The 19,947-nt window shown below is 44.4% G+C and overlaps 1 protein-coding gene across 5 annotated transcripts in view; it reads right to left on the bottom strand.

Annotated features, from left to right (window-relative positions):
- Positions 1–19,947, bottom strand: part of TENM3 (teneurin transmembrane protein 3) — a 2,178,135-nt gene that overhangs the window by 160,346 nt on the left and 1,997,842 nt on the right. For all 5 annotated transcript variants that reach the window (XM_043513542.1, XM_043513543.1, XM_038399412.2 and 2 more), the window contains one exon: positions 17,875–18,113. In XM_043513542.1, coding sequence (XP_043369477.1) covers positions 17,875–18,113 — 239 coding nt within the window. The remainder of the gene's footprint in view (positions 1–17,874; positions 18,114–19,947) is intronic.

Below are 19,947 nucleotides of genomic sequence, written 5' to 3'. Positions count from 1 at the left end.
GCTGCCGGGGCCATGGACATTCCAGCCAGCGGGCTGGGGACCGCTGCCAGCTGCTGCTCCTGCTGTCTGGAAACCGCTACCCAGGGAAACAGACTGTGGTTGCTCCATCCCGCTGGGAACTGGTGTGGCTGTCCCCGGGGCTGCTCTAGGAGATGGCCCCAGAGCCAGCTGTTTGGGCAGCCCTGGGGTCAACCATACTGGCCCCTGCAGAAGTCACAGAGGTCGCAGAAAGCACAGAATCCATGACTTTTGTGACCTCCATGACCAACACTGAGCCCTACATATGATACGTGATTTGTTTTACAGAACAACTGCCTCATTCATTCAGTGCACATAGAATCATAGCATATCAGAGTTGGAAGGGACCTCAGGAGGTCATCTAGTCCAACCCCCTGCTCAAAGCAGGACCAATCCCCAGTTTTTGCCCCAGATCCCTAAATGGCCCCCTCAGGGATTGAAGTCACAACCCTGGGTTTAGCAGGCCAATGCTCAAACCTCTGAGCTATCCCTCCCCCGATGATGGACTGTGAATGAGACAGAGGGTAACGAGGAAAAAAAAAGCATTTATTTTGTGTTTAAGGCACCCTGCAACCCAGGAGAGCTGGGTTCTATATCTGGTTCTGACACAGCCAGGGCCGGTGCAAGGATGTTTTGCGCTCTAGGCGAAACTTCCATCTTGCACCCTGCCTCCGCCCTGAAGTGTCCCCCCCCACCTCCACCCTGAGGCACCCCCCCGCAGCAGCTCCCCGCCACCCCCTCTCCCCTTGGGGAGCCGTGCGGCAACTTCCCCCTCCCCTCGGCCAGGAGCCATGCAGCAACTCCCCGCCCCAGCTTACCTCTGCTCCGCCGGCTCCCCGAGTACGCCGCCGCTGCTGCATCTCCCGCCTCCCAGGCTTGCGGCGACAATCAGCTGTTTAGCATGCAAGCCTGGGGGCGGTGCTCTCTGAGGACGAGGCGGAGCAGAGGTGAGGTGGGGCAGGGAGCGGTTCCCCTGTGCGCTGCCCCCCCTGCCTACTTGCTGCAGGAAGCTCTCCCTGTGCCCCTCTGCCCCAGCTCACCTCTGCTCCACTGCCTCCCCGGAGTGCGCTTTTGGCCGCCCCCAACCACTTGGCGCCGTAGACGACTGCCTAGTTTGCCTAGTGGTTGCACTAGCCCTGGTCACAGCCTTCCTGTGCAAAGCTGGGCAAGACTATATTAATCCATATGGGCAAGGAGGGAAAATTAAGATTACATGTGCAACCTTATATTTACTTTCTTTTTCATGGCTTCAATTTAATATAGTTGCTCCCACTCTTTCAAAAAGGGCAAGGGAACACAGAAGTTTTGAAGGGGATAGAAAAGTTGCTTACTTTATACTGCAAGTGGAATTCTTCAAAAGGTGTCCCAATCTGTATGCGCATGTGCTCCATGCACCTGAGTTCAGAAGGTTTATGCTAGTTTGCATCCTTCTCCTTCTTGTGCTCTGAACTGGGAACAGAACAGGTGGCATGGATTGACCAGCTCTCCAGTTACCTTATTACCACACGAAGTCTTAGGGCAAGGCTCCACAGCAGAGAGGAAGGAGGACAGGTAGTGGAACGCAGATAGGGACCATACATCTTGAAGAACTCCAGTTATCGTAGAAGGTAAGAAACCTTCTTTGAATGATGTGTTACTCTTGGGGGAATTCTGTACCACTCCACAATGCAGAATTAATGTTCTGTACAGAATTTCTTTCCCCCCCTCTCCTCCACAAGATTGGAGCTAACAAATTTATTTGAGCATAAGCTTTCGTGAGCTACAGCTCACTTCATCGGATGCTGTAGCTCACGAAAGCTTATGCTCAAATAAATTTGTTAGTCTCTAAGGTGCTACAAGTACTCCTTTTCTTTTTGCGAATACAGACTAACACGGCTGCTACTCTGAAAGATTGGAGCTGAAGAGCTGCTGGCTGCCACTAGGGGCCGTTGGACCCAGGAGAGCCTGACTCTCCAGCTTGCAAATAGAAGACACTACTGGGGGAAAGGGGATGGAGCTTGAGGGTTCCGGGTAGCTACAGTTTCCAGCATGTACTGAAGAAAGAAGGTGGTGTGCAGGAAATTCCCTACAAGCCCAGGATGCCGCAACAGGCTGTTTTTCCCTCTGGATCCAGGGACTTTGGGGGTAGGGGGCAGGGTTTCTGGGATGGGGAGGAACCCTGCAGCTGGGTTCTGGGGGTAGTGGTGAGGGTGTCTGGGATGGGAGGCACCCCACAGCTGGGCTCTTGGAGGGGAAGAGGTATGGGTATCTGGGCCCGGGGGCCCTGCAGTTGGGCTCTGGGGAGAAGGGGTATGGGGGAGAGAGGACAGAGAGAGTTGTCTGGGGTTGTCATTGGGGTTTCTTTAACTCTCGACTCCTGCGGTATTTTTTGTTGTTGTCTGTATTTTTACAGACATAGCTGCTGATGGGTATTTTGAAATAAATTACCTAAATAATTGAAACTAGCGTGATTATAGAGTTGTTATTTTGACAAATAAAATATGCAGAATTTTAAAATATTGGGCACAGAATTTTTAATTTTTTTTTCTCAGAATTCCTCCAGGAGTAATAGGTACACCATTCTGGGTGACTCATCAGTATTCATTAAAAAAAAAAAGAGGGTGCAAGGATCGGAGGACTGCCTTGCCAAAGGATGCATCAGCTGTAGAAGCATGCACATGTGCATACTGTCTCACAAAAGTGTGACCAGAGCCATTCCGCTTTGCTGATATCCAGGAGAAGGATATCTTAAAATCAGGCTACTGATGCAACTTGGTCTCTAGTTCAGTGGCCTCTCACATACTGTAGTGAAGGGAGTCACTATTAACTTGTAACAGTGTAGGAAGCAGCCTGAAATCCATCTGAAATCTTGGGCATAATCTCTGGGAAACTTTCTCGCAATGGAAGACAGTGTAAGATGGATCAGTCATAAGGACCTCCAGTTCACCTATTCTTCTCACTGAGGTGATGGCAACCAAAAAGGCAACCTTCATAGACAGGAGGGCTAAGGAGCATGAGGCTAAGGGTTCAGATGGAGCAAATAATGCTAATAGGAATAGACTGAGGTTCCATAATGGTGTAGTTATCGGAGAAAAGATTCTGATGAGATCTTTCAGAAACCATACTGTAATAGGACGGCTGAAGGACAAGCAGTTTTCTGCTGGACATGGATAAGTACATCCACAGGGAGCCAAAAGATAGTCCTGACGTTTTTAAGGTCAGACGGTAGTCCAAAATGTCAGGGATGTCAATCACTCTCTGTGATTATCTGGAAATGTTGGCACAAGATAGAAAACCTCTTCCACTTTACTATGTAGCACTTCCTTGTGGAAACCTTCCTAGATTGCCAAGGATAGATTCTACCATCTTCAAGTGTGAGTTTTCCAGATTAATCATCTATCAGCTATCAGACTGTTAGATGCAGGGAAACTGGATTGGGGTGTTTGTTCTTGCCTATGTCCTGAGTCAACTCCTCCAGGAAAAGTTGGACACAGATGCATGAATGTGCTGAAATCTGGAGTATGTTGGGGAACCAGAATTATCTGGGCCATTTAAGACCAATTAAGATCACTGATGCTTCTTGCTTAATCTTCCTCAGAATTCAAGGTAAAAGAGGGATTGGTGGGATGGTGTAGCCCTGGCCACTGAACTATAAATGCATCCCTCTGGAGCCGTGACTTGTGCAGCCTTGGAGCAGTAGGCTGGGCATTTCTTGAGACACAAAGAGATCTGAAGATGGGGACCCCCATTGATAAAATATATCCTTTACCACCATTCATGGTCCCCTAAAGATATGCCTGCGGAGAATATAAACTAACATCTTACTCATTGGTGTTCTGATGACAGGATGATTGGGTGGTGGATATACCAGTTCCACAGATTGATTGCTCCTATCCAAAAAGGGATGGGCCTTTCTCCTCCTTGTTTGCAGATGTAATATGCTGCTGGTGATCTTGTCTTGGACACGACTTGGATATGCAAGGTCTGAATCAACAGCTGGAATTCTTTGCATGCCTCAAGTCCTGCCTATAGATCCAAGAGATTTATGTATAACTGGGATTCCTGGAGGTTCCATGTAACTTGTGCTATACGTTCATCCACATTGAACTACGGTGGCATCTTTAGATGGGTGGGGAAGGAACAAAGGGAACCTCCATACAAATGATCTCTTTGTTCTCCCACCAGGAGAGAGAAGCCTGAACTCTGTGGGAGAGCAAGACTAGTTTATCCTGTGCTTGTTTGGCACATAAACTGTCTGTAACCAAGCCTAAAGACAAAGATGGAGTTCATGAAGGTACAAGTATGTGAGGCTATAAGACAGGTTTGAACTGTCATCTGGAGGCTCAGACAAAGTTGAGTGATGAGATCCTCCATAGCTGGAAATCTGTTCTGCGGTAGGTATGCTTTGGCATTGATAGAGTCCAGGGTCACCTCCATGAAGTCTACAGTCTGTATGGGAACTAAATGGACTTGTCTATGTTTACTCAAAGCCCCAAGGAACGTAGGAAATTGAGTACAGATAAGGTCATCACCCATACTTCTTGATGAGATTTCCTTGTGCATAAGCAATCATCTAGATAAGGAAAAACTGACAAGTTATGGTGGCAGAGATGGGCTGCCACTACCAATAGCATCTTTGTGAATGCTCTTGGGATTGTTGAGAGCCCAAAGGGAACACTTTGTATTGGTAGTGATCCCGACCCAGAGTGAATCTCCTGTGCAGAAGCTGGATGTCTATGAAAGTAAGTGTTCTTTAAGTCAAGAATTATGAACCAACTGCCTTGTCCAGTGAGGGAGTTATGGAGGCCAAGGTGATCATCCTGAACTTCAAGCTGAAGATGCAGACATACAACCATCTGAGATCCAAAATGCGTCTCCTTTCTTCTGGGAGACAAGGAACTATTTCAAATAAAATCCTTTCCCCTGTGCTGAGGAGCTACTGGTTCCACGGCTCCCAGGTAGAACAGGGAGTTTACTTCTTGCCTGAGCAACCTCTTGTGAAAGGAACCAATAAAGGGAGACACAAAGGGGAGGTTTGGGGAAGGAAGGGAGAGGAATTCTATGGTGTAATTAGTGGTGATTATTTCCAGGACCCATTTATGTCATTATCAGGAGACAGGTCTCGGAAAAGCAAGTTAAGCATCCCCCAAACTGAGTTCCAGAGTCCTGAACAAATAGATGTGGCAGAGGGACTGATTTGTAGCTCTCAATGTCCTGTCAAAAGTGTTTCCTGATGGATGGCTGGGGTTGAAAGGAGGATCAGGATTATGTTTGCTACACTGCACTCTCTGCTGCTTCTGGGGCAGCTTGTAAGCCATTTGATAGTAGGTGGGTTGAGGGGCTAGTTGTTGTTTGTAGGACTCAGATTTCTGGTCTTTTACCTATAGTGCTAGAGTACAGATGCTCACCAAGAGGAGGGTAGCCCTTGAGTCCTTTAGGGAATGCTCATATGTCTTTTCACTCAACAAACTGTTTCCTTCAAAGGGCAGATCCTCCACCGTGGATTGGACTTTTTTTGGGAAACCTGGAGGACTAGAGCCATGATGCCTGACACATGACTATAGCAATCGCCATCGAGCAGGAGGCTGTATCTGCTGCATTGACTGAGGACTGGAGGGCCAATCTGGATAACCCTTTATCCTTTTCAGTGAGAGCTTGGAACTGCAGCTAGCCCTCTTGGAGGCATTTGTTAGTGAATTCTGTAAACGTAGTAAAATCTTATTATAACATTAAGGTTTCATAGTTCACTATGGAAGTATAAGCCTGCCAAAGTAAAAGACTCTTTCTCAAAGAGGTTAAAGCATTTAACTTCCTTTTCAGAAGGTGTAGATCTAGGGTGCTATTGTCTGATTTTTTCAGTGATAGCTGGGACGACTAGCGAATTAGGGTGTGTAAATAAAAATACTGCTCATAAAGTACTGGCATAAAGTACTTCTGCTTTGTTCTGTTTGAAGTGTGCCAGACTGCCGTAGTCAGTTCTAAGAGAGCTTCACTAATTCGAAGTGCCACCTTACGGGGACCAATGGTCAGGAGAATGTCCAATAGTTTATCAGAGGGGTGACCAACACTTCCTCCACAGGGAGTTGGAGTATAGATCAGTAGATCTTGAAATCACCTGTAGTAGTCAGGCAGTGATGGCAAGGCTGGTGCAACTGCCTTATATGGGGATGAAGATGACAACCCTAATGGAAAAAGCTAATGTACTCAATGCTTTTTTTGCCTCTGTTTTCACTAACAAGGTCAGCTCCCAGACTGCTGTGCTGGGCATCACAAAATGGGGAAGAGATGGCCAGCCCTCTGTAGAGATAGAGGTGGTTAGGGACTATTTAGAAAAGCTGGACGTGCACAAGTCCATGGGGCCGGACGAATTGCATCCGAGAGTGCTGAGGGAATTGGCGGCTGTGATTGCAGAGCCCTTGGCCATTATCTTTGAAAACTCGTGGCGAACGGGGGAAGTCCCGGATGACTGGAAAAAGGCTAATGTAGTGCCCATCTTTAAAAAAGGGAAGAAGGAGGATCCTGGGAACTACAGGCCGGTCAGCCTCACCTCAGTCCCTGGAAAAATCATGGAGCAGGTCCTCAAAGAATCAATCCTGAAGCACTTAGAGGAGAGGAAAGTGATCAGGAACAGTCAGCATGGATTCACCAAGGGAAGGTCATGCCTGACTAATCTAATCGCCTTTTATGATGAGATTACTGGTTCTGTGGATGAAGGGAAAGCAGTGGATGTATTGTTTCTTGACTTTAGCAAAGCTTTTGACACGGTCTCCCACAGCATTCTTGTCAGCAAGTTAAGGAAGTATGGGCTGGATGAATGCACTATAAGGTGGGTAGAAAGCTGGCTAGATTGTCGGGCTCAACGGGTAGTGATCAATGGCTCCATGTCTAGTTGGCAGCCGGTGTCAAGTGGAGTGCCCCAGGGGTCGGTCCTGGGGCCCGTTTTGTTCAATATCTTCATAAATGATCTGGAGGATGGTGTGGATTGCACTCTCAGCAAATTTGCGGATGATACTAAACTGGGAGGAGGGGTAGATACGCTGGAGGGGAGGGATAGGATACAGAAGGACCTAGACAAATTGGAAGATTGGGCCAAAAGAAATCTAATGAGGTTCAATAAGGATAAGTGCAGGGTCCTGCACTTAGGATGGAAGAATCCAATGCACCGCTACAGACTAGGGACCGAATGGCTCGGCAGCAGTTCTGCGGAAAAGGACCTAGGGGTGACAGTGGACGAGAAGCTGGATATGAGTCAGCAGTGTGCCCTTGTTGCCAAGAAGGCCAATGGCATTTTGGGATGTATAAGTAGGGGCATAGCGAGCAGATCGAGGGACGTGATCGTTCCCCTCTATTCGACACTGGTGAGGCCTCATCTGGAGTACTGTGTCCAGTTTTGGGCCCCACACTACAAGAAGGATGTGGATAAATTGGAAAGAGTACAGCGAAGGGCAACAAAAATGATTAGGGGTCTAGAGCACATGACTTACGAGGAGAGGCTGAGGGAGCTGGGATTGTTTAGTCTGCAGAAGAGAAGAATGAGGGGGGATTTGATAGCTGCTTTCAACTACCTGAAAGGGGGTTTCAAAGAGGATGGCTCTAGACTGTTCTCAATGGTAGCAGATGACAGAACGAGGAGTAATGGTCTCAAGTTGCAATGGGGGAGGTTTAGATTGGATATTAGGAAAAACTTTTTCACTAAGAGGGTGGTGAAACACTGGAATGCGTTACCTAGGGAGGTGGTAGAATCTCCTTCATTAGAGGTTTTTAAGGTCAGGCTTGACAAAGCCCTGGCTCGGATGATTTAACTGGGACTTGGTCCTGCTTTGAGCAGGGGGTTGGACTAGATGACCTTCTGGGGTCCCTTCCAACCCTGATATTCTATGATTCTATGATTCTATGAACCCTGGTGGAGCTGGTGATTCCACCTGATCTGGTTCCTCTTCTTCCTCTGTTAGATCTTGTGGAAGTGTAAGATCTTTTCAGAGAGAGGAGGATAGTCTAGATTCCAAGTGGGATCATAAGATTTGGGATGTTGCATATATGGAGCCCCTAGAGCTCAGTAAGGCCAGTATGAGGGGTGAAATTGAAATTGGGCAGGTCCCATGGAGAAAGGTCTATAGGTCGTGAGATGCATAGTCCTTTGTAGGTGAGAGGGACAGCGCCCATGACACTGGATCCATCCTTCCCTTGATGGGAGGGGTGGCACTCTCCAACGGATGCCCAAGTTGGAGGAGGAGGCTTCAAATCCATGGCACTCATCAGTACTGGGGGCCTTATTATACTCCTGCTGGTAGATGACAATACATATGCATGCCCTAAACCACTGATGTGTGGACGTCCCTGGTAAGGATCAGTTCCTAGGAATTCCTAGGTCCATGTAAATGGCAACAGCCTGAGGTGGAGAGTATTTATCTACTGAAGCAAAGGTGTAGATTGGACTTGTTTCTTTCTGTGGTGCCAGCACTGTTGGTATTGTCCCGGTCTTCGGTACCAACAATCCCTTTTCATGTTATGTCGGTACCAATGAAATTGGAGGCCTTTGCTGTCATTTTTCTCTTGTCAGTACTAAGGACAGTCCCACTCCTGTAGTTATCATTGATTTCAAATGCTCTTTCCCTTCAGAGCCAGTAGAACAGTACACCATGCTCCTTGTAAGCTCCTGACACTCCTGTATCGGGGCATGGCGTCTAACTCAACTTGATGGGTGTAGGAGAAGAGGTCCTCTTTTTGGATGAGGATCTAGAGGGGGGTTTCTCATTTCTTTTAAGAGGGGTTCCTACTCTCTTTATGTCCCCATTTGGAGGGGTGCTTTGCTCTTCTCCTATCAACTTTGGAGTCAGAAACCAGTGTACTCAGAGGGGTGCTTCTCAATCTGTCTGATGTATGGAGGAGGAACTGCTGCTGCTTCTAGCTGCTGAATGAGCTGCTGCTGCTGCTGGAGCTGGGCGGCAGCCTGCTGCTGCTGCTGGATCTCCATCAGGAGCTTAATTAGTTGATCCATCTCCATGGCTCTCTGGAGGTGGCTCTCCCACTCAGACCCCTTCTCACAGGGGCCAAGGGATCATGCCCACATTCTCCACCAAGTGTAAAGCAGCTAGCCGGGGCTCAACCCTTTCCAGGGCAGCAGGGAGCCATACTGGCTCACAACATACAGATAATGTGTGGGGAAATTAGTCTGGCCGCAGAAGTCTCCCTCAGCGGCCCTTGCGGCAACTGAAACTAGCACCATAAGCCTGGGCCCTAGGTCAGGGCGGGACAACAATAAGTCAGGTGCTCAGGCCCTCCGGCAGGGGCTGAGCAAACAGTTCAATGTTAGCAGGCCCAGGCCTCTAAAGGACATGGAAGAGGGCGAGACTGCCATCCACGAGTTGGGTGGCAGGGGGGATGCAGGCCCTCCCACTCCACTGCATCCCAGCCAGAGGCCCTAGCAGTGGCAGAAGACACGCTGCTGTGTCAGTAGGGCTCCTGGCCGCAACACACTGTCATAAGCTCTGGCCGTGCTCAGCCAGACTACGGTCGGCTGCCCCCCTCTTGGGGTACCTGGGTCCTGAAGGTGTCCTCTGGGGCGTCCAGCACCATGGGTTTCTCAGGGTAGCGGGCAAGCGGCAGGCCCGGTGACTCCTCTGAGTAGTGGGTGCAGGACAGGTTGGGCTAGTCCTTGTGTGCACCTGGGGCCACGGGGGGCTTCCCAGTCACAGGACAAGCTGGAGGCATCTGGCCTCACCAGCAGCTGGGCCCCAGTGAGCGCTGAGGGCGAGCTTTTAAACTTCCGGGTTGCCACCTGACCCTCTGAGGGGCGGGCTCAGAGCTCCCTAGCTCCACCCACTGTGGCACCCAGATGGACTCGTCCCTCTCCGGGGCGGCAGGGAGCCACACCGCCTCACTACACAGCCATTGATGAACCTATCTTCTATGAACTTATCTAATTCTTTTTTTAATTTATAGTTTTGGCCTGTATGACATCCCCCAGCAATGAGTTCCACAGGTTGACTGTGCATTGTGTGAAGAAATACTTCCTTCTGTTTGTTTTAAACCTGCTGCCTATTAATTTCATTGGGTGACCTGTGGTTCTTTTGTTATGTGAAGGGATAAAGAACACTTCCCTATTCACTTTGTCCATGCCACTCATGATTTTTTGACCTCTATCATATTCCCAACCCCCAAGACATCTCTTTTCCAAGCTGAATAGTCCCAGTCTTATTAATCTCTCCTCATATTGAAGCTGTTCCCATAATCATTTTTTGATGCCCTTCTCCCTACCTTTTCCAATTCTAATGCATCTTTTTTGAGATGGGGTGACCATAACTGCACGCAGCATTCAAGATGGTGGGAGTACATAGGTTTACATAGTGGTATAATGATATTTTCTGTCTTGTTATCTATCCCGCTCCTAATGGCTTCTAACATTCTGTTGGCTTTTTTGACTGATGTTGCACGTTGAGCAGATGTTTTCAGAGAACTATCCACAATGACTTCAATATTTCTTTCCTGAGTGGCAATAGCTAATTTAGATCTCATCATTTTGTATGTATAATTGAGATTATGTTTTCCAACGTGCATTACTTTGCATTTACCAACACTGAATTTCATCTGCCATTTTGTTGCTCAGTCACCCAGTTTTGTGATATCCCTTTGTAACTCTTCACAGTCTGCTTCGGACTTAACTATCTTGAATAATTTTGTATCATTTGCAAATTTTCCCACCTCACTGTTTACCCCTTTTTCCAGATCATTTATGAATATGTTGAATAGCACTGGTCCCAGTACAGACTCTTGGGAGACACAACTATTTACTTCTCTCCAAGACTGACAATTTATTCCTACTCTTTGTTTCATATCTTTTAACCAGTTACTGATCCATGACTGCCTATTTTCCTTAAGAGTCTTTGGTCAGGGACCTTGTTAAAGGCTTTCTGAAAGTCCAAGAATACTATATCTACTGGATCACCCTTGCCCACATGTTTGTTGACCCCCTCAAAGAACTCTAATAGATCAGTCCATTGCTAGCCATAGCCTAGACTCACAGGCTGGGCAGATTCTGCTTGGAATGGATCAGCAAATGTTGCACTTTGAGGGGATGTGGGTTTTCCAGAGATGACAGCAGAGGCATTTCTAGTGGTCATCACTGACCAGAAAGGCCCAAAGACAGAACAATTGAATCCGAGGATCCTTGGACATAGTAGGTGCCCTCTAAAGGATGGGGGAGAGGCCGGCTAAGGACTTTTGAACCACTGGACCCTGGACTTTTGAACCACTAAAAACTATATTAACTATAAAACTGTCTAAAATATATTTATCTAAAACTATTATACATAATTACAAGTGTGAAGAATGCAAGCTAATGTTGCGGACACTGAAGAGGTTCCATCTCAGACTACAAATGGTAGAAAGGAACTGGAGAGGCAGCTGGTCTGCACCGCCTCTTATGCCCTCCGTTCAGAACACAAGGAAGAGAAGAGTACAAGTGTGGACAAACAGATGTGGCTAGCAAAAATCTTCCAGCGTCAAGCACATGTCCATCTAAAGTGGAATACACGTAGGTACCATCACTGAAGAATCTAAAAAATTTTTGAGGGATTGGAGTAGGTTTTCCTCTGAGTTCTTTCTTGGCTACAGATTTAATTACTGATGATAGTTAGTGTAGTGTAGTAGATAACTACACCAGTTGCTAAAAGAAATTAAAGTTCATTCTCTACTCAAAACCAAAGCAATTTGTATTTAGATTCTTTAATATCCCCCCCCCCCACACACACACACTCACTATCTCACTTCAAAGGAGTTGTTCATTGGATCCACTCCCCTAATCTGGAAATATATTTTGGCTCCAATCCAATCTTCCAATCCCTCGTATGTGGCCTCTTTCCCTCCTCTCTCTGTTGCTCCATGTTTCCCTGTTGCATTTTCTACACCACATCTCCTTTACCTATCCCAGTTTTTTTCAACCTTTTCAGGGTGTCAAACCTGTATCCAAAGTCAAAAACATTCATGACATCCATCATTTAATATAAAAGTAAGGCTAAAAAAATGTATCAGTGCTAACAACTGTAAGCAGAGTCAGGATGAGCTCTACCCTGACATCTGGTGGCGAATTGTGGCAAGTTGTGGAAAAGAACTTCAGGGGCTGATCTTGTTTGCATAGGCACACCCATCCCGCCTAGCATGAGCCCACAGCAGGTCACTTCGGCTGCTGTGGGATCCCCAGTTTCTCTATTATTGGGGCAGGAAGAATAAAGTGTTGTTACCCTGATTATGTGAATCAAGGACAGTAGAACTGTTTTATGATGGAGAGACTCACCATCAGCTAAGTAGCACTCGCCAGACAAGGGATATGGGTTCCAAAACCCAGTGAATTGAGAGAGGCTGGAGGTAGACATTTGTACCTGGTGGTGAGGGGTCCTGAAATACCAATTGCATTGCCGCCTCTCTCCACCGTGGAATATCAGAGCTAATTTTGATTCTATTAGGAGTCTAGTTACAAGCTACTCAGATGAATTCACGTTGGCCACGGTGCACCAGCACTGAGGCTCCCCCACTACAAGCTGAAATCACTAAAGAGCTAAAATTACTAAGAGCTGAAATTGCTGAGTGCTGTGTTAAGTAGTGGGGGGCCCTGAAGATATATTGCTGAGTGGCTGGCGGAGGGGAGCAGTTTGCGGGGCGGCTGGAGCGGCTCACGAGATGGCTGGCGGAGTGGCTTGTGGTGAAGGCTGCAGCAGAACTCCACGGAGAGGTAGGGCGGTCGGTCTCGGACCACGTAAGGTGCCCCTTAACACCACCATTTTCACCCAGTCTGGGAGGTAAGACCCTGCAGATAAACTTTTGAACTTTGGGGTGGCACTGACCAGGGACAGAGACTTTGGGGTTGTTGGACTTTTGGGAGTTAGGTGATTTTGGGTTGCTGGACTCAAGAACAAAAGGGAAAGGACGTGCCCCAATTTTACTGGGGTAGGTCTTTGCTCAAGGTTTAGTTTATGAACCCTAGTTGTGGTGTTTTCCCAATTTAATGCTGATGTCGTTTACCTCCTGGTGTTAAAGATTTTCTGCTATACTGAGACTCTGTGCTTGTAAGAGGGGAAGTATTGCCTCTTTGAGGCACCCAGGGGTGTATGTAAGATTTTTCCCAAGGCACTGGCTGGGGGCTCGAGCCAGTTTTGCATTGTGTTGTTGAGAGGGAACCCCTATGTATTGAACCCGGCCCTTGCTTATATTAACTCGGCCTGGCAGAAGGGTTACACAACAAATACATATAATTTATTTGTGTATTTGAGATTATCAAAGGATACTTGACCTTATATAGTAAGGGTGAGATATTTTCTTTGCTTGAGACTGTAATACAATTGTAACCCCGATCATTTTTTATGACCTTCCTCATGGTCACAACAAGACAGCTGATGCTTTTAATATAGCACCCCTCCACTGTCTTGCCTAAATGATTCAGCAGTTAAGCAGGTGTAGAGATGAGGTCTAGCAAACTGTCTCTTCTGCATCGTGTTTGTGCTGGAGCAGGGGAATCCAAATCCAGATCTTCAGTGACTAAAAATAAGCTTGGACGTGGCCTGTTTATCTCCCTCCTTTTCTGGGAAGGGGCTGATTGAGAGGCTACATCACTATTGCTAGAGATGGGATCTATTACTTCCTCCCTTGCTCATGTCCATTTCTGACTGCCACAATCACAAATTAGACTATTTGCGTCTGCAATACTACAGACCATATAATATGTACTGCCATATTTTGCAGTACTGGCACAGCATTTCATATCTTGTAGCAATGTCTCTCTGTGAAGTTAAAAAACCATGTCACAAACTGGCTACACAGATGTCATATGCCACCTCAGTGGACAAGTCAGAGCATGATGTGCTCCCCTAGATTTGCTGAGAAACATGTCACTCAATGCCATAGTCCTATCTAACTTTTTATAAGCAATTTTCCATTGAGTCTTTTCTCTAACACTTGGTGTCATGAAACAATTCAATAAAATGAAAAATATTTCCATCTTATATTACTTACATGGAATTATACATGGATGGCTTATTAAAAGCAGGGTACTTTTGATATTATATTTGCAGAGATAGGAAAACCACATATATGAATAAGTGTAATCCATTCATAGCTTTATGGAGCCAAAATCCTCTAGCAAGTGTCCCTGGGTGCTGCATTTTACATTCAGTTTGCTGAGTTAGCTGAAATGTGTGCAATATCACCAGTAGGTAAAGAGCTCCCTATTGACTATGTATAGAAGGAGGCTCCTGTGCATTGTTTATTTCAGCAAACATATGAACTAGCTCGTGCCCATGGAAATGTAGAACAACCTCACTTGTTTCCAACAACAGTATGTGAATAATGTGTAGGGCTGAAAACTTTCTCTTCTTGGAAAATTACATTCCTTTTTGGAGGATGCATGAACACAGGCAAATTAGACATGCCTATATTTCTGAATGTGCCTTTGGCACTAATAGTCCAGTAATGTTATCTTTTTGTGACATTCAGTCTCATAAGTCTTTTAGCTCTTTGAGGCTTACAAGCCCTTAGTATTTTACTTTCATTTACCATTCTTCTACAGCCTCTTCTTCTCACAGAGATGTCTCACATTTAATACTGCCTAAAATCTAATACTGCCACTTCAAAATTTTAGCAGATGATAACATTGCAATTACATCCATTACCTTCAAATTACTGTACCAACTCTTCCCCAAATCCCAAACAGACACTGATATGTAAAAGATATGTTTGACTGTAATAGCTAGAAATGCCGACCCAAAGTCTGTGACTGAGCATGTTTAATCTTGAAGTTTTATAAATGTTATTATATTTAAAAATTCTATGTCAGAAGCCTACCTCTAAATCACTTATTTATATAAATAGACCCGTGTGTATGATCAATGAAGAAAAAACAAAATGCAGCTAGGAATTAGATTGGTCTGCCATGCATGACACTTGAGCTGGATTCATATGCAGGTCTCCAGGCTGGCAGTGAGACTGGAAATGCTGCTCTGGGAGTTGTGCTCTGCCACAGGGGAAAGGAATTTCTCCTATCACTCTGCAGCCCAATTTCTTGCATTGTTCACAGTGGCTTCAGTCCAAGTAAATGCTACTTCAAAGGCTTTTTTCAGCTTACGCGGCGGCTTGGACTGAAATTTAACAAGCCTGTTTCAACAAAGGCAATGAAGATTTACGGATCATAAGCCATACTGGGTTTTATTATTAATTTACATTGATAAAAAAGAATAACTTCCCCCTTGATATTTTCCTCCCTTGTCTGAGTATATGGATCAGAGAGCCACAAATATGGCTTTCAAAAGTTAGACTTGTACATTTATTGTTCCAGAATCACAGGGGTTTAAACTTCTTATTAACCAAACAAGACACTAATTTCAGTTCTACCAATCTTCATATTGCAGATAAAAAGACAAGTTTTGTATTAACTTGATAAGTTAGTTCTTATCATAGATCTTGAAAGAGCTCAGAAAGCCATTCATGGGCTCAGAGGTACCAATATTCATAAACTGATCATAGATACACAGAAGTAGCAGAAAATACATTAAGGTCCTGATCCAACTCTCACAAAAGTCAATGAGTTTTCTTAATGACATCAGTAGAAGAAGAACTCCCCATAATTAGGTATATCTAAATTTATATAATGCTTAATGTTCAATATTTCTGAATAACTTTCTTTAAATAACTTAAATGAACAGGATCATAACAGATTGTATAAAAGAGGAAGAGATTGTAGAGGCACTTAGGAAAATGAAAAAGGAGAAAGCACCTAGGTTGGATGAAGTATCAGAGGATATTTAAGTTATTGGGAAATGAAGGTATCAAGTATCTTACAAGTCTGTTCAATGATATACTTAAAAAAGAGAAAATGTCACATGAATGGCACAAAACCTTTGTGGTCCACATTTTTAAACATAAAGGAGATACTGCACTGTGTCGTAATTATTGCCCAATTAAGATGACATCAGATCCTATGAAAGCACGGGAGAAGATTATTGAAAAACATCTGTGTGGAACAGTGGAAATTTGGAAGGGTCAGCATTGATTTATGCTGGGATGGAGTACAATTGATGTCATATTTGTTCTTTGAGTTATCATGGAAAAGTTCAGAGAACAGAGAAGGCAACTGGCTATGGTCTTTGTGGATTTGGAGAAGCCGTACAATTGTGTACCAAGAGATTACTTTGGTGCAGTTTGTGAAGGAGGGGTGTGCCAGAGGGATATGGCTGTCTTATCCAGGATATGGATGATGGAGTGATTACCGCAGTCAAAATCAAATGGGGCTCACAGCAAAGAATTCCAGGAAATGTTGGCCTTTATCAGGGCTCAGCCTGGAGCTCTGTTTTGTTTGTAGTTGTTATTGGTGTGATAAGTGAGAATATATGAAGGGAGCAACCTTGGAATGTGTGATTTGCTGAAGCCTTAGGATATGTCTACACTGAAAAAAAGAAGTGTCAGCACATCTCAGAGCCTGGGTCAACTGACTCTGGCTCGCTGAAATTGCACTATGTGGCTTAAAACAACAGTGGGCTGCAGCCCACGCTCTGAAACTCAGCACAGCAGAAGGGTCTCAGAGCCTGTTCTCCAGCTTCAGTGGGAACATCTACCCCGCTATTTGTAGCCCCACAGTGTAAGCCCTGTGAGCCCGAGTCAGTTGACCCAGGCTCTGAGCTGCTTCTGTGCAGGGGATTTTTGTGGTGTAGATGTACCCTTAAAAATATATGCTGAAGATTTTGAGACTTTGCAAACTAACTTTGAAAAGTGGGCAACAAAGTTTTGGGCAGGCAGGACTTACAGTGAGCATCAGTAAGACTGAGGCTTTGATAACCTGAGGGAGGATGACTCACCATAAAGGATATTACAGGCAGAGAGCTTAGAAGAGTGAAATAATGTAAATACTTAGGATCAATAGTTGCTGACAATGGTACCTTTCTGAGTGATGCCTGGCACCATATCAAATTGCATGGTGCAAGTGGCGTGAGCTGACCCCAATTGTCTGTGATAAAAAGATGCCAATAAAGTTAAAAGGTAAAGTGTATAGAACTGTAATTCAACCCATCCTAATGTATGGAACAGAGACTTGGCCCGCCACAAGAAAAGAAATCAGTATGCTCTCCACTACAAAAATGAAGATGCTGAGATGATCAAATGGTTCAAAACTGTGACAAGAAATTAAACAAGGATGTGAGGTACCTAATGCAGATTGCCTCAGTTGAAGACAAGTTGAGGGAGGCTAGGCTACAATGGTATGGACATGTTCAGTGGAGACCTGAGAGTTATATTGGTAGGATGACCCTTGTAATGATCGTGGATGGAAAATGACCAAGGGAGAGACCAAAGACTTGGTACATGGTCCGGATATCAGAGGACATTAGAGAGACCAATTTACACAAGATGAACATGATAATAAATACCTGTTTCTGCTTAAAGTGTTTAGTAATCCTTTGATCACTATATAAATACAAATACATGATATCATAATAACTAACAACAACAAAAATTTTAAATGCTATCTAAGGTAAGTTATGCTTGATGGGGAGGAAAACAGAGAATATACAATGCTCATGTTGGAAATTGTGTGAATTACAGGCTTTTACAGCTTATATTTTATATATCTTAAAAATGTGACATTTCTGATTTATCTTTTTTAAAAAGGTATTTCAACTACTATTTTGCTGAAAAATACTTGCAAAATACATAATTTTTTTTAGATCCTATCTAAAGAATGAGAGTTTCAATTAAATTGCTCTGAAGATTTAAGCTGTTACCAGAAACCACTGATAAAAAATAAAGCTTTATATTGTACAGTTGGGCATAGTCCATGTATAACCAACAAAACACACATCCAGATTTATGGTGACGATAATCATATAAACTAGAACTTACCTATAAAGTAGGATAGCAGTATTGCCAGTAGCACTGAGACTCCTACAGCACAGAGTGCAGTACATTTCCAGCTACAGTACTTTGAAGACTTCTTGAATTTAAAAGCACTTCTTGATAGTGTATTTCTAGGTAGTGGCCGAGTAGGGGGGGAATAAACAGAGCCAGATGCCATTGTGTAACCTGGTGTTGCAGTACTGAACAGTGGTGTTGTCCCTGTTCCTGTTTTGAATAAGAAATGCCTGTGGAAGAAAAAGACTATATTAACACACAATAATAAATAAACAAATGGAACAGGAAGTGACAGCTGTTTGCCTTTTTTTCTTAATAACTTACATTTTTTTTCAACTTACATAGATTCTTGAAACCAATACATTGAACAACACTTGCATAGAAAAAAAACAGCATTTTTTTAAAGTACAAGTGAAAATATTTGTGATACACACTCTGTCCACAGTAGGACCAGAACCATACTAACTACAAGAATGTAGGCAGGGTACCTAGCAGAGTTCTTGCAAAATTCGCTGACAAGTGTGGAGAGGCATTCTTTCATCTGAATCCTATGTTATAAAACTATGTCACATACTTTAGTGATCAGGATTAAAAAGTCAATGTTTTCCAGATACCACACCTCTATCACCATTGTTTCTTAGTCTAAATATAGGGTGTGAAAGATACTGGAACCCTATGTAGTATCTTTGGATACTGCTGTATTAAAATTATGTATGGTTTCATGTATGACTGTGTTCTGCTCCATGGGTGAGAATTACCAGAGTTCCTCCAGGAACTAAAAACAGTGGAAGTGATTACCTTGAGGACTGTCAGTAATTACAGAGAAGCACCACCTGGTATATTGATTCAAGTTGGGGTTTCCAGAGAGTAGGAGACAAAGAAAAGGCTTTTGGTATAAAAGGATGAGCTTGAACAGACCCATTGCCTTCTTTCTGATCCAGGAAATGAACAGTACCTTCTGACCAATGGGGCTCCCCAATACTTTTAAAAGGGTGGGAATGCTTTGGCCTAAAAGGTCCCCATATGACTGATGGGTGACTCCTGGTACATTTATTATGTTTTTTCTATAATGCTTTTACCTTAAGAACAAATGTGCTTGCTTAGAAGAGCTGTGTAGTAACTTGGAATTTCTGGCAATATACTGTTCATAGCCCTGAGAGAAAAAGCAATGCACAGGCACTGGTCTTTCCCATAGTTTAAGGCAGAGAGCTGTGCCCTTCCAAAAACCCTAGTGAGACTGGAGTGGGATAAGGGTCTCTGCCCAGAGATCGGTAATGGCTGGAGACCTAAGACCTGACTGGGCACTCCAAGAGCAGACTAGGGAGAAGGGGGATAATGGTGCAATTACCCTGAAACTGTGATACAGGGAAAACAGCAGGAACTCAAATATAACTGCATGGTAACTTTTGGCAAATGTAGGCAGTTTTGTTTTTGATGTATCCTAACTAAGCTGTGATCACGGACAGAGGAGCTGGTTTCATTTTGGGGATTGGGGAGGTAAAAAACTGTTTTGCAAGCTTTTCCAAAAAGATTGTAGGCAGAATTAAAGGAAAAAATAAAGCAATGTTTGGGACTCTCTCAATGAGTCAATCACCATGCTAACGCTGACTACCTTTTTCAACAGAAATTTCTGGGGAGAATACCAATCTACATGAGCTCTGAGGCAACATGATCAAAAGAGGCTTCAAGAAGCTTGTAAATTCTCACCAACGGAGTTAACAAGGAGCACTGTGTAGAATTTTGTTGTTGCACAGGTGTGTGCATACCAGAGGAGGAAACAGAGGGTGGCCAAACCATAAAATTATTTATAATAATTATGTTATAATATAATTATTATTTAGTAAGATATATTGGAGTTATATCAGGAATGAATCTGCTCTTTTACTCCCTGGGGGAAATAATGACACTTGATAAATTTGTGCTTTGAGAAGGATTTGTGCTATGGGAAACGAGTAGGCCATTAGAACCTTGGCATCAGCTGCTCTTCTTTGAAATATTTCCCCAGAGAAGATTCCTGGTAATACACAGCATAAGGAACTTCACTTGTAAACAATATTAAGGCTA

This window comes from Dermochelys coriacea, chromosome 4 (genome assembly GCF_009764565.3).
Source record: "Dermochelys coriacea isolate rDerCor1 chromosome 4, rDerCor1.pri.v4, whole genome shotgun sequence".
NCBI lineage: Eukaryota > Metazoa > Chordata > Testudines > Dermochelyidae > Dermochelys > Dermochelys coriacea.
Note: the sequence above shows the minus strand (reverse complement) of the source record. Positions and strands in the feature narration are given on the sequence as shown.